This window comes from Myxine glutinosa, chromosome 1 (genome assembly GCF_964187855.1).
Source record: "Myxine glutinosa chromosome 1, kmMyxGlut1.1, whole genome shotgun sequence".
In the NCBI taxonomy this organism is placed as follows: Eukaryota; Metazoa; Chordata; class Myxini; order Myxiniformes; family Myxinidae; genus Myxine; species Myxine glutinosa.
The window spans coordinates 366,769,840-366,785,577 of NC_136261.1; the positions used below are offsets into that span (position 1 = coordinate 366,769,840).

The following is a 15,738-nucleotide window of genomic DNA, read 5'->3' on the forward strand; positions in this document are numbered from 1 at the left end:
TGCACGAGAGGAAGAGAGGAAAGTACAGTGAGCTGGAGGCAGTATATTGCCAATTCCTTTTCTGCATTTCTTGCTCGGCTTGGAGTGTGTCGTGCAGAAAGACGGAGGATGTGTGTCAGAGTGGCCCAGGTTGCCTTGAGAGGCTCGCTTTGGATATGGAGGAAGTTTATGGAGGCACGTCGAACGGTGTAGGTTGAGGTTGTGTGTAGTGGTTTATTTCAGCCTAAAGGGATAGTGACTGAGCAGGGAAGAGAAATGGAGGTGTGTGTGTGTGTGTGTGTGTGTGTGTGTGTGTGTGTGTGTGTGTGTGTGTGTGTATGCATGTATTATGTATATACTTATATATATAAATATATACGAGTGTGTGTGTGTGTGTATGTATATACTTATATATATAAATATATACGTATATATATATATATATATATATATATATATATATATATATATATATATATATATACTGGAAATCAATAAATTACAGAGCCTATTTTGCTCCTGAGATGAGTCCAGTTGCTCTTGCCACAAACTGCATGATGGCTTCCTCCACAATTGGACTCCCTGGGAGTAAATTAATAACCAAGTTATATAATTGTTTTAATGGATTTTCTATAGAACATCGAATGAATTATATAGAACATCCATTCTCTCCAGAGCAGCCAGGTGTTCGCTTAGCGGTTAGGGTGCCGGCTTGGGATCCTAGGATCCTGGTGTTTGAATCCTGGTTGGTCGCTGAATTAACGCCAGGGGGGTTGACTCAACCTGTCATCCTTCTGAGGTCGGCAATTTGAGTACCAGGGCAATTTGAGTACCAGTTCACTGGGAATTCCCTGTGTGTCGCAAGAGGCGTCTAACAGGGTTGGCGGCAGGAAGGGCATCTGGCCATAAAACATTGCTTCAAAAAGGGGACCAATGTGCCTGAAAGAGGCCAACCCCCTCTCTGGGGGAAAAATGGCCTCTAAAGGTGGTTCTTTCTTCTTCTTCTTTACAAACATTTCATCTAGATTACGGTTATGAAAAGAACAAACAGCTTATTACCTTTTTCAAACTTTATTACCACAAGCGACCAACCTTAAACAGACACTCAACACTCCATCATGCACTACTAAATAATTTCATTGTTTTGAACCTAGAACAACTTCGCTTTGTACGTCTCGCGAAATAAACTTTCCTCTGACTGCACATCTCAACTATAATAGGATTCGCTTCTCCCATCTGAAGAACCACCTTCCAGAGGCTGTTCTGTCTCCTTCCAGGACTTCACGCAGGGAATGCACCACCACCTTGTGTCATCCCTAATTGTGACCCATGATCCTCATGATCACCGCAATAACCTTTCCTGCCTGAACGATCTTTCTTGCCACTTTGAGTGTTTCTTCGGCTCCTGCCACTCATCTTTTTCTGTTCGTTCATTCCCTTGACGTTTGTCCCTTGCTCTTATGTAAATAATATAAATCACGAAGTAATTATGAGCAGAACCGCACAGAACCACACACACCAAACCATATAGCGGGTTTAACGGAGTCCCTGAAGTCCCCCCTGAACACGTGCAGGACCTGCGAGTCCCCGAAACATCTCAACTCTCCTTTCTCACAGTCCAAGAAGAACCCGAACCGTTCAGGTTCCCCCAACATGAGCAGGGGAGTCTTATGATGGTTGTGCATTACTGAGTAGACGTCGAACCATTTCCGTACACACCATGACTGAGGATTCCATCCCAGCCAACACTTGTTGCCTCTCCCTTTCCGCTCCATGGAGTTTAAAGCGACTCCAACTGTGCAAAAAGGACTCAAACTCACATCGACCTCCCAGTAGTGATGTCCCGATGAGAAACTCTCAGTGGAAAGGACTTGATCCCAAATATCAAAACGATCAGGGTGTCCAGGGCACGGATTGTTGCTCCTGGTTCGAGTCGCCGTCTGGTGGTCCTGGGAGATCAGGATCCGTGGATTTGCAGAGTTTGGGTCGAGACGCAAGGTATCTCTATCTGCCGAGAGAGTGAGACAGTGCAACAGATTGTTTTTTTTTTTAGACAGACAAACGAACACGTCAATTTTTTGACATTAAATAAAATATTACCATAACTACAACCAATGGTTATCCTTCATAATTGAAGATGACATGTGCACACACACACACCTATAGATGGCATGTATATTATGGGCAAACCAACATAGAACCAAGCAAACCAAACCACAAAGTGGGTTTAACAGAGTCTGTGAAGTTCCCTTTGAACATGTAAAGGACCTTTATTGAAAACATCGCTCAAATACATATACATATACATATATATAATATATATATATAAGTTCAAAACACACCTGGTCACAAGTGTGCCGCACTGACCGGGTCCTCGGTCGAGGTCCTCAGCATCATCCCGTTTCGGCCCTTCAACCTCGATACGGTCAGCTAAGGTGGGCCAGCAGGGGCACATACACATCCACATGCAGCAACTACACCTGGATGCGTACATACCCAGACCCCCACCCCCAGCCAGTGCGAACGCAGACTACAACAACACCTCCGCATCCAGAATCCACAGCACCAAACAAACATCAACCTTTATAACCTTCACCACTCACCAACAAAAAACAACAGATCATTCATACACACACATACACACCCATACACACACATACACACATACACACACACACACACACACACACACACACACAACACCATCGGATTATCGGAAAAAGTAAGTACACCCTATGTAAAGTTTTGACTTTTTCAACATATTTCAACATACAAGTATTTGATCTTCATTTCAACAATATTTATAGATAAAGGTGATATAATATAACAAATATCATGAAACATTTACATTTTGTAGTCCATTGTATAATTTAAATAAACATAAATGCAAATTTCGCATGTGGAAAAAGTAAGTACACACCTACATTTAACACTACTTCAAATACCTAAAATTAGAATCAGGTGCACCAGGTCAGGTGCAAATGATTAGGACATCGTCAGAGAGGATCTTGGAGGAACCTGTCTTATTTAAACCTCAGACGTTTAGTTTGGTTTGCTCTTTGTTGTTGAAGTGTGTGGCGTCACCATGCCTAGATCAAAAGAGCTCTCTGAGGCCTTCAGAAAGAAGGTTATAGATGCCGAGGAGTCTGGGAAGGGATTTAAAAAGATCTCTAAACAATTTGAAATCAATCATTCGACTGTCTGGAAGATCATCGACAAGTGGAGAAGATTCCAAACAACTGCCAACTTGTTCAGGCCTGGCCGTCCCAGCAAGTTCAGCCCGAGAGCAGACCGCAAGATGCTGAAAGAAGTCTCTAAGAACCCCAGAATGTCATCACGGGACCTACAGGTAGCTCTTGCCACTGTAGAAAGAGGATGCACAAATTTGATCTACATGGGAGGTGTGCCAGGAGGAAACCTTTGCTGTCCCGAAAGAACATCAGGGAAAGACTAAAGTTTGCCAATGAACACCGAGGCAAAGACCAGCACTTCCGGAACAATGTGCTCTGGACAGCTGAGTCAAAGGTAGAGCTATTTGGCCACAGTACCAGAAGACATGTTTGGCGAAAACCAAAGACAGCATTTGACCACAAGAACCTGATACCAACTGTAAAGCATGGTGGTGGAAATATTATGGTTTGGGGCAGCTTTGCTGCATCAGGGCCTGGGCAGCTCACCATCATGGAATCCACTATGAATACTTCATTGTACCAGAGGGTGCTTGAGGATAATGTGAGGACATCTGTTGGAAAGTTGAAGCTCAACCGAGGGTGGACCTTGCAACATGACAATGACCCTAAACATACCATTAAATCCACCAAGGAATGGCTGAAAAGAAAGAAATGGAGGGTTCTGGAATGGCCAAGTCAAAGCCCCGATCTAAATCCCATCGATATGTTGTGGGGGGATTTGAAACGATCTGTGCATGCAAGAAATCTCTCAAACATCACACAGCTGAAATAATTCTGCATGGAGGAGTGGGAAAAAATTTCTCCCAGTCGATGTCAGAGACTGGTAGACAGTTATAAGAAATGCCTACTTGAGGTTGTTTCTGCCAAAGGGGGCAATACCAACTTTTAGAGCCAAGGGTGAACTTACTTTTTCCACATGCGAAATTTGCATTTATGTTTATTTAAATTATACAATGGACTACAAAATGCAAATGTTTCATGATACCTGTTGTATTATATCACCGTTATCTATCAACATTGTTGAAATGAAGATCAAATAGCTGTATGTTGAAATATGTTGAAAAAGTTAAAACTTTACATGGCATGTACTTACTTTTTCACGTGACTGTATATATATATATATATATATATATATATATATATATATATATATATATATCCCTGTTCCATTTCCCTCAACTTACAAAGACGTTTCAAGATGATTCTGTCCATCCCAGTCAATGTCAGCTCCTTCAGCAGATTTTCTGTGAAAATGAATGAGGATGAACAAAAATTGCAAGTTTTGTAATTTCCAAACTTGTTTATAAGGATGCACTCATTTATATTATGCATAGATCATAAAGCAACGATAATATATATATATATTTTAAATATACTGTATATATATATATATATATATATATATATATATATATACACAAAGAATTAAGTTAAGCACCCCTACACAACGAATTAAGGTAAGCACCCCCTAATATATATTCTTTGTGTATATGTATACATTGGCATATATTCTAAGGTATGTGAGATCAAATAATGATTGGTATGACATTAGCAATTATCCATTGATGAAATTGAGTGATCAAAGTGAAAAAAAGTGATTGGTTGAGTCAGTGATCCGATCACGTGAGTCCTACACACGTTATTGACGCAAAGATCGCTAGAGGTCTTCTCAGAACAATGACTGTACGTTAGAAAACATAAACGTCATCCACACTGTCCGTGATGGACCTATAGCTCCATACTTAAATTGAGGTGAAAATATGCCTAAAATTCCCAAAAAATTTCACCTTAAATTATTCAGAATAAAATATTGAAAACGGCATGATTGTTATGTTTTTATGTGACCATAATATCACTTCTCCAGAAAATATAGCAATATCATGGGTATATTACACTGTTTTGACGACAACAAACTTGTAATGTGCGAGGTTGTAAAAAAACGGGGGGGGTGCTTAACTTAATTCTTTGTGTATATATATATATATATATATATATATATGTATGTATATATATATATATATATATATATATATATATATATATATATATATATATATATATATATATATATATACATACTGAAACGCAAAAGAAACTTACCACCTTTGAAACCTTTAAATATCAACAATAACACTTCGTGTAGTAAATGTGTGAACTTATTTGTGGACAATAGTGTCCTCACTGTCAGACAAAACGGTCACGGATGGTCACTTGAACCTTCAATGGTCACTTCATAGCACAGCTGTTGAACAGCCGTTTTGACTGTCAGTGATTAGCCAAGGGGTACGGGATGATTTTAATGAGCTGCACGTGATGTCTTGATATTGGCTTTAAAAAGCCCAGTGCAAAATGGGCATTTTGACCGAAAAATTTGACCATTTTGACCAACTTAGTCAATATCAAGTTCCTCTCTCACTAGTCATGGCACCTCAGCAAAGGACTTCTGTGACTCACTGGGATTGACACAATCTGTCAATTTCCCGACCCGGATCTCAGCCAATGGAGTATCTTCTCTTCTAGACTTGGTTATGACAAACTTCCCTGCTAATGTCTGCTGCTCTTCTTCTGCTCCAATCGGTTCTTCTGATCATGTGCTTGTCAAAGTGGACATCTCTCTGGCCATTCTCAGAGAGCCTCCTCAGCGTCGACGAGTCTGGCATTTCACTCAGGCCGACTGGGACGGTCTTCAAGCAGCCATCAATCGTCTGGATTGGTCTCCCATCTCCACTGCCTCTGACATCAATTCTTCCTGGGAATTCTTCCAAAGCAAACTGATCTCTCTCATGCACAGATTTATCCCATCTCGCCTTCAATTGTCTTACCCTTCCTCCCGTCCATGGTACACTGAATCTTGTGGTGAGGCAGTTGCCCTGAAACAACTTGCCTTTGCCTCTTGGAAGGCGAATCCAACTGAAGGAAATCTCAGTTCCTTCCACCAAGCTCGGAACAAGTGTGTGTCTACCCTCAGGAGTGCCAGGAAGCACTATCTCTCCTCACTCAAGAATGAACTCTCAAACCTGTCTCCTTCCTCCAAATCCTGGTGGCGTCTGGTCAAATCCGTTTCTGGTGTTTGTTCCCCCTCCATCCCCTCCCTTACCTCAAATGGCCACACAGTTGACATCGCACGTGACAAAGCCGAATGCCTCAACTCTGTGTTCGCCTCGAAATCCTTAGTCCCAAACCCATCTCTCTCTGTTCCCACCTTTCCCAGTCGAACCCAAATGCTCCTGGACTCTGTGTCCTTCTCTCCTGACAAGGTGGAGGAGTTTTTGTCAAACCTCGACTCTGATTCTGCAACTGGACCAGACGGCATCAGCCCACGGGTCCTAAAATCCTGCTCTGCCGCTCTATCTCACCCTCTCTCTGTTCTTTTCACCCTTTCTTTTGCTCAAGGTCATCTGCCAGCATCCTGGAAATCAGCTAACATTACCGCTTTACACAAAAAAGGTGCAAAAACAGATCCTTGCAACTACAGACCAATCAGCCTGCTCCCAATTATCAGCAAAGTCATGGAATCCATCATTGCTTCGGATATGAAATCTTTCCTCTTCTCCAATGGCTTGATCTCTGATCATCAATTTGGTTTCAGACCAGGTCACTCTACTCTGGACATGCTGCTTCTACTGTCTCAACAATGGATGGAGGTCCTGAATGCCAAACAGGAAATCAGAGCTGTCTCCCTTGACATATCAAGGGCCTTTGATACGGTCTGGCACCCAGCTCTGCTCACCAAACTCTCCTCCTATGGTATCCATGGAAATCTCCATGCATGGCTTGCGGACTTCCTCTCTGGTCGTAGTCAACGTGTGGCCCTGAATGGATTTCTCTCATCTCCCCTTCCTGTTCAGGCTGGAGTTCCCCAAGGAAGTGTGCTGGGCCCTGTGCTTTTTCTGGTCTTTATCAATGATCTCTCTGACTCTCTGGAAAATCCTCTCTATCTCTTTGCTGATGACTCCACTCTCTGCCGCTCCATTCCTCTTCCCTCAGATAGGCAGTCTGCAGCCTCCTCACTCTCTGAAGACCTGGACAAAATCACAGACTGGTCAAACAAGTGGAACATGTCTTTCAATCCTGCCAAATCTCACTCTCTTACTATGTCTCTCCGAAAAGATCGACTGGACAACCCTCCCATCTACTTTCTCAACAATCCTCTCCAAGAAGTTCTGTCACTCAAGCTTTTGGGTCTCACTATCTGCCATGATCTTTCTTGGGAAAACCACATTTCCAAGCTGGCCTCCAAAGCCAGTCGCCGACTGGGCATCCTCCGTCGTGCGAAGTCCTTCCTCGGCACACCTGAGCTCCTCACCACATACAAGGCTTTCATCCGCAGCTCAATGGAATACTGTTCTCCCCTATGGGCTGGTGCTCCTGCCTCACACCTGGCTCGGCTTCACGCTGTTGAATCCAAAGCTTTCAAAATCATTGGAATCTCCCGCGATGAAGCTATCTCTGAGGGCCTTTCACTCACTCACCGCAGGCAGGTAGGTGGTCTTTCTGTCTTCTACCGACTCCTCTCCGGCCTTGCTCCCCCAGCTCTCTCCGTGCTCTGTCCCTCAAATATTCCTACAGGTCGCACAAGATCTGCCAGCAACCCTCTGATGGTTAAACTGCCGAAATCTCGGCTCTCGGCTCACCTTCACTCTTTCATTCCTCTTTTCTCCCGCCTGTGGAACAAACTCCCACACTCCCTTCAATCCCTCTCCTCCCTCCAGGTCTTTAAAACAGCTGTTCACCACCATCTCTTATCTTCCCCCATCCATAACCTTGATCTTTTCTACCCCCACTAATTCACCCCAGATCCACCTTGTTTGAAATTCCAACTTATTTCCTGGAAATCCTGGCAGTGTCCATATGTTTATACCTCTCCCACCCCCCCCCCCCCTTCACATGCCTCCCCCCCTTCACATGCCTCCCCCCTTCACATGCCTCCCCCCCAAAGCCCTCTCCCTCCCACAGATCTCTCGATGTCTCCATGTCTCTCGGTCCCTGCTCTCAAATGTTGTGTTTGTGTCCTTCCCCCTCTCTCCCCATCTTGTCTACCGCTCTCGATGTTATTTGTTTTATGTGTCTGTTTGTCTTTCTGTGTGATTAATTTTCGCTCTTTCACGAGCCTCGATCTTGTATACAAAAAAAAAAAAAAAAAAAAAAAAAAAAAACTTCAAAAAGACCGAAAACGCAAAAGAAACTTACCACTTGTTTGAAATGTAATAAAATTGTAACAGTTCAAAATAAAACAAACCAACAATTGCTAATTGAAACATTGGCATTTTATTGATGACATGTCAAGTTTTTGACCAAGATACACCATCTCATCAGTTTGTTCTACAGTACAGAACAGCACAGGGTGCAATGTCAGTCCCCTTTCAATAGCGTGTGTGGCCACCATTGTTTTGGATACAGGCAGTGAGTGCATCGTCGGCGTATACTGCCTACCAGTCTTTCGATGGATTGCTGCTGGATTTTGTCCCACTCAGTCCTCAATGCCTGAAGCAGCTCTGCCCGTGTCCTGGCCCTGCCAACTACGCGTCTCCCAAGCTCATCCCACAGGTGCTCTATGGGATTCAGGTCAGGGGAGAGCGCAGGCCACTGCATGGTGTTGATGTTCTCGCCTTGGAGAAATGCAGTGGTAAAGCGAGCAGCATGGGGACGAGCATTGTCATGTTGAAAGGTTCTCAGTTCTGGGTGGTCTAGCAGGAATGGCAGCAGATGAGGTCGCAGGATGTTATCCACATACCGCTGGGCGTTAAGATTCCCATCCACAACCACCAGTGGCGTCCTGTACCGGCCTGATATGGCGGCCCACACCATCACACTTGGGCCACCCCACCTGTTGGCTTGACGCACGCAACAATCGGCATATCGCTCGCCAGTTCTTCTCCAGACACGCTCACGCGCATCAGGACTGTCCACACAGAACCTTGACTCATCGCTGAAAGCGACCTCGTTCCACTGCACCAAGGTCCACCGCTGATGCTGCTGGCACCATCTCTGTCGGTTGCGGCGATGGGCAGCCGTCATCATGGGGCCTCTGTATGGTCTTCTGGCAGTCAGACCATAGTCATGCAGTCGTCTTCGTGCAATATCATTGGAGATCCGTGGGTTTGCACGCCCCGGAGTTTCTGCCGCAGTGCGGGATGCTGGACGGAATCGATCCCGCAGGTGACTTCGGACCATCTGCCTGTCCTGCCTTGCAGTGGTGACTCTTGGCCTCCCTGATCGAGGTCTGTCATCTGCAGAGTTGTGGAGGGTGTCTCTGTCCACCAGGGCCGATATCGTCTGGTGTGAACAGCCAAGGCGACGTGCCACCTCACGGTAGCTCAGTCCGCCTTGCAGCATGCCCAGGGCACGCTGCCATTGATCCCCTGACAATCGTGGCATGTTGATTGAAATGCCCATTTTGCACTGGGCTTTTTAAAGCCAATATCAAGACATCACGTGCAGCTCATTAAAATCATCCCGTACCCCTTGGCTAATCACTGACAGTCAAAACGGCTGTTCAACAGCTGTGCTATGAAGTGACCATTGAAGGTTCAAGTGACCATCCGTGACCGTTTTGTCTGACAGTGAGGACACTATTGTCCACAAATAAGTTCACACATTTACTACACGAAGTGTTATTGTTGATATTTAAAGGTTTCAAAGGTGGTAAGTTTCTTTTGCGTTTCAGTATATATATATATATATATATATATATATATATATATATATATATATATATATATATATATATATATATATATGTGTGTATATATATATATATATATATATATATATATATATTGTTACGGTCCGCGGATAAGATGTTGTTTACCGAGCGGAGGCACCGCGGCCGAACAGTTTTTCCCCGACTAAGCCCGATTCCCTGAACGTTGGCCAGATCGCGCCACAGCTATTCAATGAGGGAAAAGACAAAGATGACACGGATGTGAAGAAGAGGAAGACGAAGGCAAAAAAAAAGGTTTGAAATACGATTACTATTTATTACTATTTACAGGCTCAAAGAAACCAAGGAGAAGGAAAGATAATAAAATAATATACAGAAGATTTTAGAGACACAGTGAAAATTACTAGCTTATACAAACTTAATTAAATACCCAGGACAGAACAAACAGAAACTGACTCACACGGGGAATTGCAGAGTGGATTGGCTGGAAGGAGGTGGAGGTCCAACGGGTCCTGCAGCACGATCGGCGCATTGGGCAGCCGCCGTTCCTTTGCGGCCCTGCTCCAAACTGCCGTCCAGGCCCCACGCTGCAGTGGCTGCAGTTTCGGTGGCTCAAGCTGCTGGGGATGCAGTTTCGGTGGCTCAAGCTGCTGTGGATGCAACCGCCACTCTTGTCATGGACCTCTCTTTGTCGTGGACCTCTCTTTGTCATGGACCTCTCTTTGTCATGGACCTCTCTTGTCATGGACCTCTCTACGCAGCTCTCTCTTGGACCTCCTACTCCGCTTTGCTCTTCTCATGGACCTCACAACTCAGCTCTGCTCTCTTGTCACTCTTGCGCACGCGGTTTTATAACGCCTCCGGCGATTAAGCCGCCGGCCTTCAGGACATGCCCATCGGTGTGCTCACCTCGGCCATGGTTGGTCGCGCGACCCTCTGGCTCCGCCCTTGATGACGACGGGCGGGCACGCCTTTCTTCCCCAACCCGAGCACATGTTCAATGGCGGCAATTGTAGTTGGCAATGCGAATGGCAATTGACGAAAGGGGAAATGGAGGTTTTGGGAATGGGAATGAAAGATGAAGGGAATCTATCTTTTTCACTTGGTGCAATGGAGTGTCATTTTAATGGAAGACAAAGCCTTAATCTAAAACACATAATAAATATATAAGCTACTGAACAAGGGTATTATAGTGTCCTTCAATGTATGCTTTATGGAATTAACTACCGGAACGCCCTTTGACCTTTACACAACACTGGAGGCAGGAGGGGCCAGAATCAAGCAATGATAATAATAAAGCACACAATAAAAAAAATCCAATCCTCATATCCGCAACAATATATATATATATATATATATATATATATATATATATATATATATATATATATATATATATATATATATATATATATATATATATACAGACTTGGCATTTAATATGGAATATATTTTTTGTGGGGGTGAACTTACTTTTCAAGATGTCTTAGAACCAAAAGTTCATTGGAATTATGTTGAAATTATTCTAGATTTTGTTAATGTGACCTTTAAAAGAAACAAAAACCACATTTGACATTTCGAAACAAATAAATTGATCCTTGAAAGTGATGTAAACTGATATCGAACTCAATTCATGGACAGTACTGTGCTAAATTTCCGGACGTTTTCCAGAAGTATCTCTTTATTTTGCACATTAGCCAAAATTTTTTTTAACAAAAACAAAAGTTAAATTACGACTGGGATTACCGACAGTAAAATTACAGTTCAGTACTTCGTGTAACCCCCACGAGCATCCAGGAGAGCATGTACACGTTGAGGCATGCTGTTCACGAGATTTGCCAAGGTTTGGACAGGAATCGCTTGCCATGCAGTGACAATAGCCTGCTGCAATTCACGCACAGAGGCAGGCTGCTGGTCCAAGTGGTCGATTTGATGCGTTAATTCTGCCCACAAGTTCTCTATCGGATTCATATCCGGGGACATGGCAGGCCACTCCATATGCTCTACACCACGGTCAGCAAGAAAGTGTTGGATCATGCGAGCATGATGAGGCCGTGCATTGTCATCTTGGAAGACAAAGTTTCCTCGAAAGGCTGCACGAGCAAATGGAAGCAATGTTTCTTCCAGAATGACCTTGTACTTGAACTGGTTCAGGTTTCCATTCAGAACAACCAGGTCAGTTTTGCCCCCTGCATGAAAAGCAGCCCAAACGGTCACCCCACCACCTCCAGCTTGGACTCTTGGCACTATACAATCTTTGTTGTAGGCTTCATGCAATTGTCTGCGCACTCGGACGCGGCCATCTTGACGATAGCCCAGAAATCTAGACTCATCACTGAAGATCACATGATTCCAGTGTCCTGGCTGCCATTGACGGTGCTCTCTGGCCCACTGCAATCGGCGCTGGCAGTGTTGTCTGGTCAGGCGTGGCTTTCTCAGGGGATGCCTGGCACGATAGCCTGCTTGAAGCAGTCGTTGGTTGACTAGCCTTCTGGATACAGGCACATTTGTCAGTTGGTGCCACTCAGCCTTAAGCCGATTAGCTGACTTGGTACAGGTCATTGCGGACTAACCGGTGCAGCTGGCGATCATCCCTCCTTGTGGTTCTGCGGGGTCGTCCTGGCCTCGGTATTGGAGTAGGGACACCCCTCTGAGCATTTCGTTTCAGGATCTTTGACACCTGACCTTGAGTGATGCCATACTGCCGAGCAATAGCACGCTTTTTCATGCTGTAATTTCGTAAAGCCACCACTTCATGACAAACAGCATTGTAGAGTTGACGGACCATCTCCAGAGGAAGCGGCAATAACTTTTGGAGACGTGCAGCAGTGGTTTTCCACTAATACAGAACGCAACAACCCTTGTATACCCGACTGTGAAACCAATCGTCAAATGCACCTGTCCGTACATTTTGCCACGCCACCTGTGATATAATCTTGTTGTTGACTTCTTGCTGCGACAGACAATCAGTGACATGGTTCTTTTAACAAATAAATCACCAAAGTGTAAAAGAAACTCACCAGATTGATATACTGAGTTAAGAAAGTAAACCCAAGTCAAGAAAAAAAAATATGCCATATTAAATGCCAAGTCTGTATATATATATATATATGGGACAAGAAAAGGACAAATCAGTTAAATTGGTGTTCAACTTGATTTAGTGCTTCGCTCGGAAAAGATGAGTAACAAGATGGCGCCTTGCAGTCATGTGGTCACGTATCCTCTAATCACGTTCATTTTCACTCAAACCGAGTTCGCCGAACTCTGGTATTCTACGGCTTTGCTCTGGTTTGCTGTTGGAAGGGTGCGGAAATGTATGATGTCGTGGCCACATCCACAAACTGCCACAATATAATTATGTTATGCATAGATCATAAAGCAATGATTATATATATATATAATATATATATATATATATTTATATATATATATATATATACAGTATATATATATATATATATATGTATATATATATATATATATATATATATATATATATATATATATATATATATATATACATATACATATATATATATATTAGGGTGAGTAAGTGAGTGAGTCAGGGTGAGTCAAAAGTAGCGCCCGATTTCTGTTTATATATATATATATATATATATATATATATATATATATATATATATATATATATATATATATATATCTGTCAGTTGAGTGTTTGTTTGCCATTTGTATTACAGTGTACAATAAGGTAGAAATAAATGAATGACATGTTTATCTAACCATTTATTCGTGGGAAAATTATTACGGAACTCAAATAAAAAGGTTCCAATTATCCCTAATGGAGATATGGCTGCCCAAACTGTCATGCCAGGTAAATTTACCTCCTTCTCAACTGTCACTCTTGGGTTCTCCCCAGCCCAGTAGACCCAATTGTGTCTGTTAATTGTGCCGTTAAGCTTAAAACATGCCTCATCTGACCACCAGATGTTGTCTAGAATTGTGTCCTCTTCGTCAAGTTTAGCTAAGAACTCTTCGCAAAGTTGAAGACGGTGGTCGTCATCTCTATCATGAAGGGCATGCAGTAAGCGTGGAATGTAAGGTTTCCATTTTTCTGGTGAAGGATCCGGATAACACTTGATTGGCTCACTTCAAACTCTGCAGATAAACGGCGAGTTGACTTTTGCGGACTTTGTTCCAGTCTCCTGATGGCTTCTTCAGCCTTAGCTACATTCGTTGCCGTTTTCGGTCGACCGTACTTCTTTGCAGTGGCTACCGACCCTGTTGCTTCAAATTTCTCGACAATCAATCGTATGTTTCTTCCCTGGGGTGGGTTAATATCGAATTCCTGTGCCAAACGGCATGCCGCCATCGTTGGTTGTTCATTACATTTGTAGTAATGTTTCACGGCCGCAATGCGTTGATTCATTGAAAGGTAATTCATGGTTCAATTTGGTGCAAATTCAGTAACTTTCCAAACTCTCAGCAATAACCTGCAAAACAAAAACAAAAATAAATAAACTAAGAAAATTAATAATATGCAAGACAATTATTAACAACATGACATCCCAGAAAGAATCTGACAGCCGAAAAAACAGAAATCGGGCGCGGGTGCTACTTTTGATTCACCCTGTATATATATATACAGACTTGGCATTTAATATGGAATATTTTTTTTTCTTGACTTGGGTTTACTTTCTTAACTCAGTATATCAATCTGGTGAGTTTCTTTTTCACTTTGGTGATTTATTTGTTAAAAGAACCATGTCACTGATTGTCTGTCGCAACAAGAAGTCAACAACAGGATTATATCACAGGTGGCGTGGCAAAATGTACGGACAGGTGCATTTGATGATTGGCTTCACAGTCGGGTATACAAGGGTTGTTGCGTTCTGTATTAGTGGAAAACAACTGCTGCACGTCTCCAAAGGTTATTGCCGCTTCCTCTGGAGATGGTCCGTCAACTCGACAATGCTGTTTGTCATGGAGTGGTGGCTTTACGAAATTACGGCATGAAACAGCATGCTATTGCTCGGCAGTATGGCATCACTCAAGGTCAGGTGTCAAAGATCCTGAAACGAAATGCTCAGAGGGGTGTCCCTACTCCAATACCGAGGCCAGGACGTCCCCGCAGAACCACAAGGAGGGATGATCGCCAGCTGCACCGGTTAGTCCGCAATGGCCGTACCAAGTCAGCTAATCGGCTTGGGGCTGAGTGGCAGCAACTGGCAAATGTGCCTGTATCCAGAAGGCTATTCAACCAACGACTGGTTCAAGCAGGCTATCGTGCCAGACGTCCCCTGAGAAAGCCACGCCTGACCAGACAGCGCCGCCAGCGCCGATTGCAGTGGGCCAGAGAGCACCGTCAATGGCAGCCAGGACCCTGGAATCACGTGATCTTCAGTGACGAGTCTAGATTTCTGGTCTATCGTCAAGATGGCCGCGTCCGAGTGTGCAGACAAGTGCATGAAGCCTACAACAAAGATTGTATAGTGCCAAGAGTCCAAGCTGGAGGTGGTGGGGTGACCGTTTGGGCTGCTTTTCGTGCAGGGGGCAAAACTGACCTGGTTGTTCTGAATGGAAACCTGAACCAGTTCAAGTACAGGGCCATTCTGGAAGAAACATTGCTTCCATTTGCTCGTGCAGCCTTTCGAGGAAACTTTGTCTTCCAAGATGACAATGCACGGCCTCATCGTGCTCGCATGATCCAACACTTTCTTGCTGACCGTGGTGTAGAGCATATGGAGTGGCCTGCCATGTCCCCGGATATGAATCCGATAAAGAACTTGTGGGCAGAATTAACGCGTCAAATCGACCACTTGGACCAGCAGCCGACCTCTGTGCGTGAATTGCAGCAGGCTATTGTCACTGCATGGCAAGCGATTCCTGTCCAAACCTTGGCAAATCTCGTGAACAGCATGCCTCAACGTGTACGTGCTCTCC

The 15,738-nt window shown here is 43.8% G+C and overlaps 1 protein-coding gene across 1 annotated transcript in view; it reads right to left on the minus strand.

Annotated features, from left to right (window-relative positions):
- Window positions 1-1,036: 1,036 nt before the first annotated feature.
- Window positions 1,037-15,738, minus strand: part of LOC137419381 (B box and SPRY domain-containing protein-like) — a 26,410-nt gene continuing 11,708 nt past the window's right edge. The window contains exons 3-4 of the mRNA XM_068105457.2: window positions 4,355-4,414; window positions 1,037-1,987 (exon numbers count right to left, since the gene is read on the minus strand). Of these exons, the coding sequence (XP_067961558.1) occupies window positions 1,467-1,987; window positions 4,355-4,414 (581 nt within the window). The 3' untranslated portion in view covers window positions 1,037-1,466. The remainder of the gene's footprint in view (window positions 1,988-4,354; window positions 4,415-15,738) is intronic.